Source organism: Xiphophorus maculatus, chromosome 2, assembly GCF_002775205.1.
Source record: "Xiphophorus maculatus strain JP 163 A chromosome 2, X_maculatus-5.0-male, whole genome shotgun sequence".
In the NCBI taxonomy this organism is placed as follows: Eukaryota; Metazoa; Chordata; class Actinopteri; order Cyprinodontiformes; family Poeciliidae; genus Xiphophorus; species Xiphophorus maculatus.
In genome coordinates this window covers 12820872-12839833 of record NC_036444.1, presented here as the reverse complement: position 1 = coordinate 12839833, position 18962 = coordinate 12820872, and the positions used below count along the sequence as shown (strand labels likewise).

At 34.8% G+C, this 18962-nt stretch overlaps 2 protein-coding genes across 3 annotated transcripts; one reads left to right on the top strand and one right to left on the bottom strand.

The window, feature by feature from the left end:
- Positions 1-1496: 1496 nt before the first annotated feature.
- Positions 1497-9925, bottom strand: prpf18 (pre-mRNA processing factor 18). 2 transcript variants are annotated; one of them, XM_005802027.3, is made up of 11 exons: positions 9795-9925; positions 8856-8933; positions 8489-8515; positions 6681-6782; positions 6483-6596; positions 6190-6336; positions 5945-6013; positions 5085-5225; positions 4913-4984; positions 4680-4835; positions 1497-1950 (listed from the first exon to the last, which is right to left on the bottom strand). In XM_005802027.3, the coding sequence occupies exons 1-11, from the start codon at positions 9858-9860 to the stop codon at positions 1870-1872; spliced, it is 1053 nt and encodes a 350-aa protein (XP_005802084.1). In that variant the 5' UTR covers positions 9861-9925; the 3' UTR covers positions 1497-1869. The 2 variants fall into 2 exon arrangements, with proteins under 2 accessions (XP_005802084.1, XP_023182948.1); XM_023327180.1 differs by lacking the exon at positions 8489-8515.
- A 1371-nt stretch (positions 9926-11296) lies between these two features.
- Positions 11297-17997, top strand: bend7 (BEN domain containing 7). The gene is made up of 11 exons (XM_023345304.1): positions 11297-11423; positions 11621-11684; positions 12185-12262; positions 13014-13367; positions 13856-13972; positions 14048-14382; positions 14673-14780; positions 15482-15599; positions 15679-15792; positions 16869-16969; positions 17350-17997. Exons 1-10 carry the CDS (start codon positions 11316-11318, stop codon positions 16925-16927), a joined length of 1455 nt encoding a protein of 484 aa, XP_023201072.1. The 5' UTR covers positions 11297-11315; the 3' UTR covers positions 16928-16969; positions 17350-17997.
- Positions 17998-18962: the final 965 nt, after the last annotated feature.

Here is an 18962-nt window from a genome sequence, read left to right as displayed (position 1 = left end):
GGTCAGTGCCAGAAAACCAACAGATTTAAATGAGCTTTACAATACCTTTAAGTAGACAAGTCAAATGATGATGATCCAGAAGTACACCAGAACTCGCTTGACAACTACAAAATAGATTGCGGTCTCGTTTGACAAATGACTTTTGACCAAATAGAAGAGATGAATAATCTGTTATCTATACTTTTAGTCTTTCGTGGGCTTTAAAAAGAAATTGAATAGGGCACCCAATTTCTTTTTTAAAATGTATTGAAATTATCCACTGTTATCGGTCCACTCTGGAAAAAAAACAACATGTGTGGCATTCAAGCCCACGATGAATATATGGAAATCTCTGACAACCAGATGTAACAATTAACTATATGTATATGGCAATCGCAATATATCATCTTTAAACATACCTGTAAAGTGTATTGCTTTTTGTAGTTATCCCAATATTTGGATTTCATTCAATATTTTTCTGTTTCCTACCTTAATAACATAGTTCCACTGTTTGTTACACAAAGAAAGCGTGCAATGCACAACTTCCCAATATATGAAAGGTAACAAAGAGAGGCTTTATCTTCCAGTGAACTGCACTTTGAATTAGACATTTCAAGGCCTTACCTAGAACATGGATAACAGTGACACGACAGATTAGATTAGGGGGGGGGGGGGAAACTAACAATAAAAAACATTTAGCTTACTCTAAGTCAAGGCTGGGTGGGCAAAAACCTTCACAGATGAATGCACTGACCTCAGATAAGGCAGTTTATTTATGTCAAATACTTATCCACTGTGACTGCTAAAGGAAACATGGTTCCGCCCGTAGTTTGACTTCAAGAGGAAAGGAGTCGACTCAAGAGCAGAAAAAAATCCAACACCAGCTCCTTGTATTTTCAATGCCAGCTGTCAACCTGCCCAGATGAGCCTCTGGTTACGTGTCCAGAACTGACAGACTGTAACTGCAATGACGTGGTCTGAGGCAGCCAAGAACATACTATCACAAGAAGCAGATCCCATCGCCATGGTTACGTAGAGTAATAAGGTCAGCATTTGACGTCGGATGTTACCGTCTGAACTACTAAAGGGCTTTTATAAGCACTCAGTCGTAGCAAAAATTAACTTTCTGCTTGAATAATTACATTTTTCATCATCATCCTAAAAACTGAAAAATATAACAGTGTTCTTTAATTATATTTACATTTAGTTGAAGTGTTACTCATGAATTCCCCGGTAGTAGAGCAGCTTGCTGTAGAGAGTCCTTTATTGTTCCTATAGTCACATGATTCATATTGACTAAACAAGACATTGGTGACTAAAAATAGTCCCATTCAGAAGCTCTGCTGCAGAGGACAAGTGAAAATCTTGGCAATTTAAAATCAGAACATAACTCAAAAAGGAATTTTATTTGCAGTGCATACAAACAAAACTGTTCTCTCACTCAGAAGGTGAAGTTATACTCTGACTGGGTTTCATATTTGCTCAAAGTGTACACAGAGATTAACCAACAGAAAGTATCACGTTTAATATTTGTTTATTATCTCAAAGTGTAATAAAACTTACACCACTTTCATTTAGCTTTACAAGTTACCATTTGTATACCACCACATGAAAATGTACAAGTGAAAACATAAGTTGCACAACATTTACATACTATCTTCTCATTGTAAAAAGGAAAAAAAAAAGTTGCATACAAAATAAGCATGTGTTATGTTTGGTACATTTTAAAACTGGCATAATTCTGCCTATGTGTTGTTGACCTTTACTTGCCCAAATCATGTTTTAACTGATGCGTTTTCAATAAAGGTAACAATCCTAAGAAATACGCTTAAGATTGTTAAGTTAAATTGAAAGTTTCTCAAATATTTTCTTGTCAGGTACATTGTCATGTTAGAGAGCGTTGTACTCCACACACTTTGATGGAACAGTTGAGAAGTGTTTCTGGCAGATAGTCATTAGCCTCTTCAGACCCTGTAAGAAAGACACAAAAATGTTGGGAAAAAAAAGTATAATGTCTATTTTTGGGCCATGTTAATCTTTCAGAACAAGGAACGAGCAATGCTATAGTTACTAAGAATGCATAAGCTTTATTATGTTTAAAAGAAGAGTCATTTTTTTAGTGTATAAACTAAAATATAACTAAAAAGTAATAGTTAACTCAATTTTAACTAAATTCAGTTTATTTATATTATGCCAATTCACCACAAATGCAGTCTAAAGACACTTTACAACACAAACTATACAGTTAAGATAGAAAGAATCAAACGCAATTTCTTATATACTAATTATATCCAAATAATAGAGCAATACCATTGCGTTCAGCTTATTAAGCCAATATGATAAAAGTTTTCTAAGGGAACCCATCTGAAGGCATCGAGCAATCCCTCACCTGGAATGCAGAGACAGTGAACAACTGATTGCATTTTATTATAAAGCAAGAAATATTTCAAAATAAATCATTTCTGAGCTTAAATCATCATTCCTGATTTATTTTATATCAGTAGCACTTTGGTACTGAAGCCTTGCTCCAAACAATTACGTGCTGAAGCTCAAAATTATTATCAAAACTATTTATCTTTATTCAGCCCTAAATTCAGCTTAGACTCATGATGCATTCGAGTACCGAGAAACCAGGAAGTCAAAATGAGTCTGCTCAAGTATTTTTGTTTACTGAATTTCAACAACCATGTCCCAAACAAGACTTTTTTTAGGCTGTGATAAACATCAGAGTTATTTTAAAACTGACATTTACCAACACGAGGTCACTGTGGTACTGCACTAAAAGAAACAAACTGAATGCTGTGCTTTGTGCACAAAAACTCTGTAGCTTTAATGCACAGTAAAATATCAGCAACAGATATATTGTCTTAACAAGAGTTACAACATTCTGCCCCAAAATAAAGCTAACTAAGGAGATTAACAACACGTCACCAGGGACAGCAATATGTAACTGTAGTCTCCTATAAACTGACATTTTGCTACAGTTGCCCATGTTTTCATGCAGCAAAATTTGTAGGGCAGATTTAAACGTTTTCCTCTCAGTTTTGAAATGATTTACTGATCATTTGGCCCATAGCACACATTATTTTAATTATTCTCCAGGTAGTCACATGCAAACAAAGCTGAAGAAGTCTTTTTATTTCCACTTTGAGTGTCATTCTAATAGCATAAAATCTAAATTTCTATAATTAATTAACAAAACAATTTTCCAACTTCTGCTTACATAAATAGATTATAAATGTTTAAAGACAGTAAACAACAACAGGTCTTGTGAATTGAGGTTCACTCAGAACCAATCACTGTAGGACATTCCTATTCATATTCAGAACTGAATAATTATATAATTTATTTAACAAAAAAAACCACTAAACCAAAATATAGATGCTGTGAGAAAACCGTTGATTCAGTAGTCCTTTACCTTGTCTTATGAATGTCACCTTGTTTCTCTCCATAAGTATTATTAATGTTTAGCATGTTAACTGAAGCCCTTGAAGAGTTTTAATGGTCTAAAATGTTGAGTGTTTCATAATCTCTCTGACTTACAGCCAGTCAGACCTCAGGGTGAACTTGCAGTAGTGTTCATGTACTGTATGTACCTGAGACTAGAACTGTCTGTAAAGTAATCCGTTTGCTCTGCGCTGGTCTGAGATTTCTGTTCTCTGAAATGTGAAGTGTTGAAAACTTGACAACATGGGAAGGGAAAGTTGTGGAGTGGAGTCGATCGACTGCTTTAAAATGAGAAATTACTTCATGTCCGATAAAAAGAGCCGTTTCATGGTTGACGTCTGGTGCTTTCTGTTTATGAAATATCCAATACGAGAGGGAAATAATATCAATTGTCAAGAGGCAATATGTCCTCTAAAGTTAATATTTTATGTATGTAACACAAGCTCATTAGTTCAAAGGTAAAGTTCTGGGTGAAAAATTGGAATGACACAGAACAAATATCGAACACATGGAGAGGTATGTGCAAAAAAGCAATGAAAGCCAAGGCACCAATTATAAAGGTGTAATTACCAAAGTATTGTACAGAATAATATGATTGGTAGACTCAATGAGAAGTTCACAAAGAAGTCATGATGCTAAACGTTTCAGACAGCTTTTGAAGCCATAAAACAAAAGATGAAAAAAAACTAATTTCACTATAAATCAATCACAACCAAGTGCCTTTTATAAGATTTCTGTCAAAAGTCTAATCAAAAGTGTTGTTCAAGAGACTAAGAGCACCCACAGAGAGCTTTAGAAAGACGTAGAAATAGCAGGGGCATTTTTTTCCCTCATGAAATCAATAAAATAATCCAATCAAAAAACAACGGTCTCCATGGACACTTACTGCAAAGAAAAAATAGAACATGGTGCAAATGTACATTGTTTAAACTGTGCTGTAGATGATTTTGAAAAGCCAGTGAAATAATAGGAGAACACTGACAGGTTAGATAAAGCCAAAGATAAACTTCGTGGATGTAATTGCATACAGCATGCTCGATTGTATATCTCCATGCAAAAAGTAAAGGTGGGAACATCGTGAAACATGCAGTCTTACAGCATATAGTACTGACAAACCTCATACAAATGTCTTGAAGCTGTCATTACTAAGACAGGTTATCTTAAAGTATATAACAAAATTCTCAGAGTGCATTTCTTTCTTATTCCTTTTATTTTTTTACCTATACCTTCATTTTGGGAATTACTTTACTCACCTGAATATATTTTCTCTGTGTTTCATCATTAAGAACATGGGCAACATGTTTGGAGAAGATCTTTTCTCGTCCAGTACGGGCATGGATACCCACCATGGTCACACCAATAGGCCAGGGAGCATTACCAATAGCCATCTGTAGGTATGCATCATTAGCCTGCAATGAAAATTGGTTGTTAAAACATGCAGTCATGCATATACAGTAGTCAAAATAAATGTGAACTGCTAACTTACCTGAACATATTCCCTCTCCAGCATGAACTTAATAATGTCTGTGATCGACTCTTTAATATCAGAAGGTAAATTCTGAAATAAAAAAAATAAAAATAAAGACAGAAAAATTATTCCACCTGTCATATAAGCTCAGAAGAGTCTGATTTTAATATTTTATTTTAAAAAGCAGTACCTTCTTCCTGAGCTTCTTGAAGAGGGGCTCAAGGTAAGACTCAGTCTGTGAATGTGTTGCACTGGCGAGCTTTCCCTGAACGCTGCGCTTCACGTGGTCCTCTCGGCTGTTCAGATCTTTGGCCCAAACACCAAGAAGAAACTACAACACCAAATGCAATCTGTTTGAAAACAACTCTAAACTCACTAGGACTATCACATTTATAGAAGTTCTCATCAAGACAGTAGCAGCAGGTACGTTTTAACACTACATAAGAAGTAAAAAGGCTATATTCTTAGTAATGTGGCATAAAACATAACATAGCTAACATAAAACAACCGCTTAAGTTACAAACAATTTAGATAAGATTTCTTACATGACTATGAAAACAAATAGTGTTTTATACAGTGGTAACGAGTGAACAAGACAAACTTCAAAATAAAGTCACAGCATTATATAACTCCAAGCAAAGCCAAGTAAAACATGTTTAGTTGACAGACTCAAACTGGAAAAATTAGGTAGTAGTTCTTCACTTTTAAATAAATGAGCACAGAACCATGTATTGCTTTATGTGTGAACTGTTTGATAACTTTTCTATGTAAAAGAAAAATGTGGTCTATTAATTAACAGTGTTAATTTCATGCACATTAATCTTGCCCCTTTTTCCAGATCCAGGACTATAGCAGAGATCTTAGACAGGGATTAGGTGAGCTTTACAACATGTCCTACAGCTGAGTCTTATAATTAAGTTAAATTGATAATTGAATTCCAATTGAACATGTATTAAGGAGGTGGATTAAGACGATATAGTGAATCAAACTGTGGAAATATTATCCAACAGCTCCCTCTAGACAAAAATAGGAGTCTTTTTTTTACCTTACCTTTAAAAATTTGGCAATGACGTCCTGATCTCCACTGTCATCCCCCGTGCCCAAGGTTTTCCCAAGAGCCTATGATCGAATTTGAATAATATGACAATATATTGTTTTTTTTACTCTGGTTAACAAAACAACATTGTATAGTAATTAATTCATAAAAAAGAAATACATAAGCTCATAAAATGTAATTTGAATGAAAGAGTCACTGAAATTATTTTATTCCTCCTACACTTTCATAAGTATTATACCTCAAGCTCTTCTATGGTGGTGTTTTCTTCATGAACTTTCAGGTCATGTTGTGTGTCTGGTTCCCCTGACTCTGTTCCTCCAACGATCTCATTCAGGTACTGCTGGTCAATCTTGTCCATGGCAGCTTTCAGGTCATTCCTCAAACCCTGGAAATGGTGAAAAAACAAAAACATATCAGAGTAGTGACCAAATCTAAAATAAATTCAATACTCAGCACAGAGTGGGGTTATTTTGGAGCTTTCTAGAATTTTAGAACAATAGTGGTACTGCTTCCGTTTCCTAAATATTTTACCTTGTTTACTTCTGGGGTTAAGATCTCAATTTTCCGGAGTCTCTGAAAAGCGTCATAATCAGATTCTCCAAACAATCGGATTGGTTCTCCTCGCTCTCGAAGTCGTCGAATTACCTGCACAAATAGAGCAACGGACAAAGTTTAAGAGCAAGAGTACTGAAAGGTAGGAAATTATGCTATTCTGACTGACTGACTGACCTCCTGTCGTGACAGAGTCATTGGCAGCTTCTCCTCTGTCAATTCAAGCTCCAACACTGGATTAGCTGAAGTGGACGGCTCATTTTCTTCTGCTTTATCAAGCTTCAGGACAGCATGGATGAACAGAAATGTGTTGATTACTGAATGACGCTGGGTAACACTGATAAATTCATCATAGGGAAAGTTTGTTCTCTTCCAACAAATGCAAAAAAAAAATAATTAATTTAACAAATTGATTAACAAATATGTGCAAAAAGTGTTATTGTTATGTCGGCTCAAATGAAGACTCTGTCCTAGATTAATTCAAATTCACTTCGGCATATTAACCTCACACAGCCACAACAGTTCAACAGAGCGCATCGCAGAGGTTTCCTTGGGCTTTTCACATTGGCCACATTACATTTGCAAACTTCAATGTAATTTAGTAATATTTTATGTGACAGAACACCACAATACATATTTGTGAAGAGAAAGGAAAATGATGTGCAGTTTATAAAATTTTGTGTTTGTTTTTTTTTTTTTTTTTTTTGCTCTCTTTGCTGTGATCCCCCTAAATATATAATAAATAATAGGCTGATCAAATAAGCAGCCTAGAGGCAACATGTATCTTTTAATCTACATGCAAAACAAGGTAGAGCACTACACACCCCATAGAACATGCTGTTCCCATGGGGAAACATGATAGTGGCAGCATGATGCTTTGGAAATATTCTTCTTCCACTGGCAAGCAGAACAGAAATAAAACACAAAAGATTAAGATTAAGGAGGAGATTTGACCTGCAGGGCAAGGAACCTAAACATAAAGCTTATATCAAAATATATGAATGAATCACAATGGACCAGTCATGGTACAAATATACATCCAACTAATAGTCTGTGGAAACAGGCAAAAATTAATATTCATAGAAAACAAGTGCATGGTAAAATTTTCAGATTTTTATTTATGAATGTTTCTGAAAATTTAGGTCATTTTCCTTTCTGTTTATTCTACATTTTATTGGTGTTTCACATAAAATCAAAGAAAAACACATTGAAATTTGTGGGCTATGTGATGTGAAAAACCTCAGGGGATATGAAAACATTTGCAATGGATTGTTTATCAAATATTTAAATTAAAGACTTTCACTATGACATTGTTTGCACACTCAAAATCCAAATTGAAACTAAAGCAAATTTAGTGTAAAGTGGGAAAATGAAAACTAAAAGAAGATATCAAATCATGCATTAATGCACACATGCATTGCAGCCTTTCAGATTGTGGTTTTAGATGCACAGTCGAAAAGACCAACTATAAAATGGTAACAAGACGTTTCCCAAGAAAATACAAACTAAATATAATCCATTGTTACATTAAGAAAACAATGAGTTTTGTGTTTTGAATTCTGGGGAAACAATTTTGAAGGGATGGCAAAAATAACAAATAATTCTTAAGGCCACTTGTAGTTGGTCTAAAATTCCATCTTTTTTAAAATAATTTGCATAATAAAAGCAAAGCTTGACCAGATAACTGTTTGTTTTAAACCAATATTCCATATTAAAATACAAAATCAGGCTGTGTCCCATCTAAGCTTTGTTTCTTCCTTCCCTTATCTACTTACTTTCTAACAAATAGTTTTGTAACTTTAACAATTTTAGACAAAACCTGAATGTCTTGAATTAAAACATCCAGAAAACAATTACTAATTTACAGTTTCTTTTAATCCCCAGTAACCAAAGAAGATGCCAAGGAAGATGAAGCTTTTGGGACACAGTGTTTTTATCCTTTCATCATGCATCCTGTTTGCTACTTTCACTGAGCAATCCCATACCTGGCTCTTAGGAGTCTCTGTCTGAACCTACAGGTGCAGGCAGCAGAGGTAGGTTGCAGAAAAACAACACAGTGAACACAACACTAATGCAGACCTGAACAGACGTTCGTGGCCTTGGTTTGGTTTCTAGAGAATGTAATAATAATAATGATAACCTTTAACCAGATAAAAAAACTCATTGAGAGCTACAGTCTCTTTTTCAAGAGGGACCTGGTGAGATGGCAGCACTGTTTACAAATATAAATATTTACATTTAAGTAAGTAATGTAGAATTTTACAGCAATGCTCGAGACAAAATTGATAAAATTACTCAAATGTGTCAGCATGTGAAAGTAAACACGGTCAAAAAATATGCTAAAATGTTTACCTTGTATCCGCATCTCTTAAAGTACTCCTCTTTTTCCTTCCGTACGAGATCAGCCCTTTTAAAGCATTTTCTGGATTCCTGGAAAAAGATCAGTTATTACTTAAAGGACTATCCATACAGGTGTAAATGAAAACACTCATCACAGGGTAACCCTACAGAGTCAAGACAACTCAACTAATCTTTTTTTATTTACATTCATAGCATGCAATTAGATAATAGAAAATGTCGCCTTTGCAGAACTTTACAACTAACAAAAAATAAATAAATAAAAAAAAAAAACACAAAAATGTGTTTATTTTACTATCATAGTTTATGCTTAGAATAACAAAAACAGACAGTAGAGTGAGATTATAATAGTGACATTTTCGGCTCATTGAAGATTATTAGAACACTTCTCAAACTAACTTTCTTTCGCCTAAAGATGAAACAGTTATACTCAGTTTGACGACATAAAATTGAAAAGTTGATTAAGAAACTTGATTCATGTTAAATCTTTAACTGAATGATACACTAACAAAAGATAACTATAGATCTTTCAAAAACACCCATGATTGTATTTCTTTACATATAATCATAAATATTACTTGCAATTGCAGCAGAGTAGCGAATATTGATAATTATGACACAAATAAAGCCTAAGCTAACGTCGCAACACCATATGTAGTTTTGATAAAACTATTTTAAAGTTACAAAACAATGCTAATCGTATTTTGGTATAAGTAAATACTCGGAAACAGGTTTATGTTAAAGCGTATAGCGTTTGAATGTTTTTTAAAACATGTAAGATACCTATTGCAGTACTGGTGGGTATGTATTGATAGATCTGACATTAAAAAAACGACATTTCTAGAAAGAAGCTAGCTTAATTAGCGCTAGCTAACAAAAGCTAGGCTAATATTAAACTAAACTTAGAAAATACTAATATCTCCTAATACTCACATCAACAAGCTGTTTTTCCTCCAGAAGTTTCCTCTTTCTTGCTATTTCGGCTTTTAGTATATCCATTTTGTTTTTACGGAGAGCTTCTTCTTTTTTGATGTTCTTCTTCGTCTTCTTCGTCTTCTTCTTCTTCCTGCTTCGCAGCGGTTGGCAAGCAGCTTTTAGGTGCATTACCGCCACCGTCTGAAGTGGAGTATGGCTGAAACTATTTTCTATCATAATAAAGAATGTCATTTTCTTTCATTAATTTAACATTTACTCGTATTCTCAAGAACATTTGTAACTTATATTCCTCTACTATGTGTATATCTAATATACACATATATAATAATACACGCTCTACAAACTCACAATAATCTGTACATGTTTGTTGAACATTTCAAGTGTGTGCTACTTACATATCGGGAACCAAATCTCATCCTTGATATGGTCTCATATTCTTTCTTGATTATACAACTTTTCCTAAGCTGCCTCACCTTCAGTTGAGTACTATAAAAATATCAGGACTGAACTTCTTCAGGATATAGACAGGTTTTCTTAATATATAACTTGACTATTATTTTAACTTCACAGTTGCTTCATTTTATATCTGACTGTTGCATCTTTGTTTGCAATTGGCTAAGTAATTTCCTTTAATTCCAATTTATGCAGGAATTCACAATAACTGAACTTCAATACCTTGCTCCTAAATTCTGAATTATTTAAACCAAAATGTCACTTGTTCACAGACTCTATTTAACCAATCTGGCTGGTTGAGTTATTTTCTAAACTTTTCCTAAAAGACTTGCAGAGTGGTATGCTACAATTTTTAAGTATTAAATTAAAGTTTTAGGTTGAAGTTTGACAAATTGTGAAAAGAGTACTATTACAAGGCACTGTGAAGCAGAAGACTACAATTATTTACACAGACTTTAACCATGTTACAGTCAAAGCAAGAACAAATTTATTAAAGCATTGAAAAACAAGATAAATTGTGCTAGATGTATTATTATATTAAAAAAAAAACTCAGTATGGGGAATGATAAACATTCAACCTTTTAAGATAAAACCCAATTTAACAGTGTTATCCTCTCCAGATGATTACAAGGAAAAAGCAACAACCCTGTAACTTATAGTGACACAACTTAAAAAGGTTATTAAGTAACACTAATCACACTTAAATCTTTCAAATTTCTGGTGACTAAAAAAAATCAAAGAATATACTGCCACATTAATAGTCTTTTTACAGGTGCTGTTTGCGAGTATAATTTTTTAACAACTTAATTAATTTGAGCATGTTGTTTTCCTAATATATAGAACAGAATAAAGTGTTGATAAATCGACATTTAGAAATGAAAGTAAAAAGATAATATTCAGATGTAATAATAATTGGTATTATTTATTTATTTATTCATTCATTCATTCACTTATCTATTTGTCAGAGCTTTCTTTTAGTTTGAATTCCAATCTTCACTCTGCACACTGGGAAATGTGCTACTCGACCTTCTAAATGAAACATACCATCAGGTGGCGCAAAGGGATATGCGACGAATTTTTAATATTAAAGTCATTAATGTATTTACATGGCGAAAGGGAAAGAGCAGCGTCATGCTGGGAAGGGAGATCACGTTCAGCAACCGCGTTTTCGGGGTAAATTTAAGTCCAAAACGACGAGAATCATCCGATGTCAAGATCCAAAACACAGCCTGAGGAGGAAAATAATTGATTAATAAAGCAGACGGGCAGTGATTGTTGCGCTGAGTGCGTCCTATAGGCTGGAGGCGCTGATTTGGCGTTGTGGTGAGAGATTTTCCCATTGCTCGACTTTCTGAATTATTCTCTTGAAGATGGAGTTTGGGGAAAGGAAGAGGAGACGGAAGTCGCAGAGCTTCAAACTGGTCACGGATGAAGGTAGGCTGCGAGACGCGCTCCTGCGCTGTGTGTCTGGCTGTTGGTCTGGCACAGACAAGCACAGACCATCCGCAGACAAAAGCGATGGCCACGACATTGCAGCAGATCTGTCGATCGATTTTTACACACCTGGCTGTGAAGATGTAACCATTAAAGCAGAAGCAAAAATAATGAAAAAAGGAGACGGCAATGTGACAGACACATCAGTAATTACAGTAATTACCTAGACAGAGCAAAACATATCTGATCATCTGTTGCGCATTAGTAATCTGATAACTACAGCCGAAATTGCTCACTTTTGTGAGAACTACTTTATGCTACCCACAGGTGGTGGTTCCTGCATGGGATGGGAGGAGGGAGTGTTCTGCTCCTCACACTCCATCAATCTGAAAAGCTTCGTCGACTCAATTAAGCTACAGTCACATGTTTTCCTACGTTTTTACATTATCTAACATTTTTTTTTTTTTTTTTTTACCAACACTCTTTTCTGTCATATTTAGATTTCGGCTCTTCATATGGGATAAATTCCAGCTGCAGAGATGCCAATGGTCAGAGTAAAGATGCTGCCGTGCCTCAAGGTTCGGATCATTTCAAAGATGTTTTTAGATTGTGCGGCACTTGGAAAGCCTAAAAAGTATGAAATGTGATTGCATCATTTAAGTATGAAAAAGTAAAAAGGGAGAATAAAAAAATATAAAGAAAAAGGCAATATGCAATAAGATACAATATTTCTTTGATAGCACATCCAGTCTGAAAATTGTCTTGCATCACTGCTCCATTTTGTTACTTTTATTAGCAATAGATGTCCCAATGAATCAACCTATGTTCAGTTAAATTTTTACTTACTTGTTTATTTTCCTATTGTGATAAGGAATTGTATATTCATACATAAAAAAAATTGAAATTGGCATCCATCAGAAAAATCCTGATTGGTACATTTATATATTTAGCCTTTAGATCCTTTAACTGAGTTAAATTGGACTAAAAGTTATATTTCAGTTAAAATGCTAAGCAAAGAACTGAAATTTTTACTTTCTAGAATATGATCAAAAATCACATTTTCAAAGGATCTGTATTAAGTATATGACAATCAGCAAGTTAAAAAGTTAAATTACCCTTTATCTCAGGGTTTTGTTGTTCCATGATTTATGAAAATATTAAACCCAAACTTGGAGAATGTTTTGCAATAAAGAAACCGTTATCTCATCAAAGTAAACAGGACAAAACATATTATGGAGCAGTATAGAATTTTGAAGTCAATAATTCGTGTGAACCCTTGCTGTGGCAGGTGCCACAAACTATATTCACCCTCATATCATCTTTATGTAGTTTGGATGGGCGAAGAGAGCATGGAAATCAAGAAACAAATCACTGGAATGATGAGGCTCCTGGGTGACAAGACTGGGAGAGTCTATCAGCGTTTGGGTGTCGAGCAGAACAGATCAACAAAAGAGCCCCAGGATAGCCAACTGAACTGTATGCACACACCTCCAATTTTACCTGTTGTGTCAGAAGACAACCAGTACCAAAGCTGGAGCTCTCCAGGAGACCCAGAGCTTCCACCCTCATCCGAATCAACGTCAATCTCTAATGGTCAAGCCTGCAGCCAGTACAGTACCCGGTCCAGGGAGCTCAGGACTGTCAGCACCACAAAGGATTTAATAAAACCCAATGAAACAAAAGGTTTGGTGTCAGGCGATTTCTAAAGAGGAAAACAAAAATCAATGAACATGTGATGCTTCCAAACCCCTTTAACTTTTTTACATTCATCATTTCAATAAAACCTCAAACTTAAATGCATACCAGACTATGCCTGAATACAACACACGGCATTAGAAAGTGGTCTGCACTAACACCATAATAAAATAATCGTTTACATTATGTATCTACCTTTCACCTCACAATTATGCACTACTTTCAAATTCCAATTCTATGATTGTGATGTGACAAAAGTAGAAAAGTTAAAGAGGCATGTAGAGTTCTTAAAAAACAGAAACAGAAGTCCCTGTTTCTGATGCAAAAGAAACAGGGACTTCAAGATCTTGTAGAAATGTTACTAATTCTCTTTTAAATGTTTGTAGTCACAGATGTATGGAAACGGAAACATACTTTGTTAAAGTAAGTAAGTAAGTGAAAAATAACAAATGTGAGCACTCCTGACTTTCCAACAGATGAGCTCCGTCCTGCTGTGCCAGAAACCCCCTGCTGCATGTGTAACTGTAAAGGCACCTTGCAGGCGATATTGCACGAGCTTCGTGCAATGAGGAGGCTGATGCAGACTCAGAAAGGTCAGCAGAACATGTGGATATCACTGAAAAAGGAAACTGAGACAATGAAAACGTAATGTGCTATTTTTGTTTTAGGAACATTTGAAAGGCGGGAACATGCTAAATCATCATGCCAGCCTCACATCAGCCTGAGTTCTTCTCCACTCCGCACCTATCAGAAGAGAAGACCTATTTATAAGGTGGCTCCACTGAATCTCTGTGGCACCGGAACAACGGCTATTTTCTCTCCAGGGGGTTCGACTCTGAAAACTTCACCCCCAGAAGCTGCGAAGAAAAAGGAATGTGAGAAACTCGACTCATCTATGATCTCCTGTGATGTTTCTGAGCCTCCATGTAGGAATGATCAGATAGCAGACTCTGGCACACACAGTCCACTTCTGAATGCACTTGGTGGACATCAGGCATTAGAGGTAATACTTGCGCTTAGAAACAGGTAATCGTCTGAGTTTACTGTTCTAAATTTGTTGCTGTCCTTTATTCCATGCAGGCTAACATTAAAGCCTCATTTTTTAAAGCTGTTTATAAGCTACAAGTATAGAAAATTAATTGTACTGTTTTCTTTTGTGGAACACCATGAGGGTACTTGTTGATTTCCTAAGTTTTGCAATACCATCCTCATGTTATTATTAAGATATTTCCGTAATATTTCAGTTACGGCTATATTTTATGCATTTATATTTTGTTGTTGACTCCATCACAGTCTGACGTTCGCCTTGCGGAGGATTATGATGTGTTTATCTCAAAGGCCCAGCTAGACTCCATTTTGGTCAACTATACACGCTCTGGCAGCTTGCTGTTTAGGAAGCTGGTATGTATCCATAGTTTTTAAGATTAACAGTAACACCTTAATATTAGGAAATGGCTAGTATTATCCCTGTCATGGCTGATGACAACCTCACACAATATTTCTTTAAGTGTTTCAATCATAAAAATAACTTGCTTAACTTTAAAACATAAAAAAAACTTGCCTTATTTCTCAGCAAAAAATAATGTTTTGGTTACAGAAGCTGCTTGTCAAATGCAAAAATAGTTTTTCTGCAGAAACTTTACCCACTAAAGTATTTTTTAAATCAATATGTTTAGAGTAACGGTAACATTTTTAGCCAGTGATCAATGACATCCAATTTAATGAACAAATGAACAATTTTAGTCTTGTCCTAGAATAAAATCAATTTTGAAAAATAACAATTGTATTACTGCATAATGATTAGAAATATTTGTTTTACCTGTAAGGGTGAATTATCAGAGAAGTACTGGCAAGTTATTTCATAAGGACCCTGCATTTCTAGCAGACAGTTGGTCATTTAATTTAAAGATTTGTTTTTGTGAGCTTACACAGAACAAGGCGTAGCAGTGGCTTACATAAAAACTTACTACCAATGCACAAGATGTGATATCAATAGCCATGCTGACCATTAAATAATTAGAATAATCTAAAAGAAATGTGAAAAATATAAAAAGCTATTATGATAAAATATTTGTTTTCCCAAAGCTGTACTGTGTTGTTAGGTGTGTGCCTTCTTTGATGATGCTACTTTGGCCAATTCTCTGCCAAATGGTAAAAGGAAGCGAGGGCTCAACGACAACCGTAAGGGCTTGGACCAGAACATTGTGGGTGCTATTAAAGGTGAGGGACAAATACATACAAAAGAAGTTACTGTAGAAAGCACAATTTGTTTCTACATGTTTGTGTAATTTGTGTCCAGTGTTTACAGAGAAATACTGCACTGAACACAGAGTAGAGAAGTTGCCTGGACCACGAGACTGGGTACAGATCCTTCAAGATCAGATCAAACTTGCCAGAAGAAGGCTGAAACGAGGTTTTCTGTCATAAATCTTGTTTTTTTGAATGCAAATAAATGGGAAATGGCCTGTAGTTGTAGAGCACTGCATCAAGTCCAGAGGACCCCAAAGCGCTTTACGCTACATTCAGTCAGTCACCCATTCATGTACACTCTTAGCTTGCCACCAATATAATATCATAAAAAAGTATTTGCCCTCATTTTCTTCTTTCAGGTAGACAGATAGAGTATTTACAAATAAGAGTGTTTAATGAAAAAACATCCAAAAACTTATAAAAGCAGAGGAAAAACATTGAGCGAAGAATTTGAAAGGAACTGGTAGCATGGGAGTACAGCAGAATTTCCTGTACAAAATTAAAGAAACACATGGGACTGAATCTGCTGGAGAGGTGATTAGTGACATGGGAACTGAATTAATTACCCAATAAATAACTGAAGACTTAGTGAGAGAAAAATCCCAAAATAACAATGCCTCAAAATCAAAATTAAAATCCTAACACAAAAACCAATGAATCACAACAGTTTATGGTCACTCCATGTCATCAATTTTGAAAAAAAAAACTGCAAAAGCCTCAATTTGGTTATTTTGAGCTATTCAGATGTGAACTTGCTTGTGTGATTGGTATCACTATGCTGCTGCATAAATGTGCATCTGCTACAGCGGATTCAAGATTTTCTGGTAGACCAGAGACTTCATGATTTTATCAGTTATCACAAGTCATCCAGATCCATCCAGATAGTTTAACTTTTATAGGGCCACTGCAATTTTTGACTTGTCAGTTTCATTTTATTTTCTGTAATGCTGTTAGTTTTACACCAACTCTTACAGAACCAAATCCTTTCCATTGTCTCAGTAGTCTACAGAGCATCAAGATGTTTCTGGAAAGCTTGATCATCTGAAACATTTCAGTAGACAAAAAAAGCAAAAATCAGAAGAAACCTGAGTAAAAATATTTTTTTCATAGTATTGTAGACTACATAAAAAATATTTAATATTATATTTAAGTAATACTTCAAGAAAAATATTTATGGTACACTCCCGATATTCAAGTGAAGGCAAAGTATACCAATCACTTTTGTTCTTGTCTCAACAGATGCTGCAGATGCTGAGGAAAACTCAAATGAACCATCTACAAGTACTAACCTCACATGAGTCTGCCCACAGCTGGATGGCTTTCACACACATTTACAGCAGGTGATGATGCTGTACTGATTTCATCCATTTTGTACCTGTAAATGTTGTTACAATTACATAATGTGTTTGCTCAGACACATTATGAGCAAACGATGGCTTTAACTTGATCTCATTTACTGTCATAGCACATCCACAAATTACTATGCCTGGTCTCCTTCGTTAACTCACAAGTCTTTGCTATGTTCTTTCTATGACGTTTGACATTTTCATGCAGCTTTCTAAAATGTCAGCTAATTATATTCCCAATATGCACAATATTCCCTCTATATTGTACCCATAGCTTTCCTAGTTTCAGAACTGCTGCTCATGGTTACACAGATTTCTTTTTCAGAAATATTATAAAGCATATTAATTTGGGTTTTTTTGTCTTTTTTCTACAGGGTTTTATTTTTAACAGGTTTGAAAGTGATGAGCAGAAATTGTTAAACATGACTGATTTCATCAGCTGCCACTATTGCCTGGCAGCAGATCAGCTTATCTTTAATATTTCTCTGGCTTTATTCATTTGTCACCCTCTGTCTTTCCTTTATATCAGTGATAAAACAATTTGAACTGCACAACAAAAGGTAACAGAATGATCAAATTAATTATTTGCTATCAATAAATTACACATTGTACATATGTGCCTGCTGGAGTTTACATCAGGGCACAGACTAAACCACCAGGATCTGGGATACTGAGTCATTATATAGAAGAGGTAAAGAAAACTGAAAAATGACCTGAAGTTAAAACCATAGAAATAAATAAAAAAAACACTTTCAACTGTTTTTATGATGGTACAAAAAAGGATAAGACTTGCAAAATACAAAGTACATATGATACAAAATATGATACATTTATTGTCCAGAGACTATAGCTTTTAAGATGTTCTATATTGTGAATTGTGCCTTTTAAGTGACCAATACTTCAGTGGGTGTAATGTGCAGTGCATCATCCACCTTGTTTGGAAAGTATAGTATTTAAATGTGATGTATTTTTAGTACATTTTTGGAATTAAAAATAGACTGATGGGGTTTTATCTGAATAAATGAATAAATATGTCAAGGTCTGTCTATGTTTTTTTTATTATTACTGAAACCTTAACAAATGGTTATCAAAGCAGATCTTTTCAATATTGTGAAAACATAAGTATTTTTCCTTTAAATATATTTCACTCTACATAAGATGGTTATCACTGTACCAATAAATACATTTTCCAAAATTAATTTATTTTCTTTCATTAAGGTAATCAGCATGGTTCAAATTACACATGGGAAAGATAACTTTAGTTTCCTCAGTCAAGACTTGAACCCCACCATATTCCATGAAGAACTTTCAGGAGGATTGAAATATTTAAATACTGCATAAAACCAATAATCATATATTAAGCGTCAGGCTTTCTGAGAATGCGTGTACAGACCAAGGATTTTTGCACATAAAGCAAATAATGGTTTACTTCATCTGAGGAAGCTGTGTTGGACCATGGAAGAGGCTTACAGCACATCACCACCTACAGGAACAAATCTCCCTCCACTTTAACTATCGTCTGGCTGATGACTATAATAGCTTCTACTGCAGGTTAGAAAGACAATCATTCATAAATATCACATCTCACATAAATCCCCAGAAAAGGACAACATGTAGCCACCACTGCGCCCTCCTTAAAACATGCATTTATAATACCCTTTAACTGCAAACATGGTCGTTCTGACAGGCTGGGCAAGAAACTGAGAGGCCAGTGTTAAATCAGAAGGAACAGCAGGGATCTGTTGACTGAGCTATTATTACCAGTAAATGGGAAAAATCAGGTCTTTATGGAAGCGTAAAATAATAATAATAATAATAATAATAATAATAATAATAATAATAATAATAATAATAATAATAATAATAATAATAATAATAATAACCCAGGGCGCCAAACAGGCTAGGACCACCTCTAACAACAACAGCTCTAAACATACAGCGATAGCTACAACTAAATGAGTTACATTAAAGTGTATTCATGTTAAAA

Coding starts and splice junctions, on each gene's coding strand:
- prpf18 (XM_005802027.3), bottom strand. CDS start 9,860: ATGGATATACTAAAAGCCGAAATAGCAAGAAAGAGGAAACTTCTGGAG. Junction 8,934..9,794: donor AGGAAAAACAGCTTGTTGAT/GTGAGTATTAGG, acceptor ATCTTTTTCCAG/GAATCCAGAAAATGCTTTAA. Junction 6,597..6,680: donor TGACTCTGTCACGACAGGAG/GTCAGTCAGTCA, acceptor CTATTTGTGCAG/GTAATTCGACGACTTCGAGA.
- bend7 (XM_023345304.1), top strand. CDS start 11,316: ATGCGACGAATTTTTAATATTAAAGTCATTAATGTATTTACATGGCGA. Junction 13,973..14,047: donor GCTGATGCAGACTCAGAAAG/GTCAGCAGAACA, acceptor TTTTTGTTTTAG/GAACATTTGAAAGGCGGGAA. Junction 15,793..16,868: donor CAGAAGAAGGCTGAAACGAG/GTTTTCTGTCAT, acceptor TTGTCTCAACAG/ATGCTGCAGATGCTGAGGAA.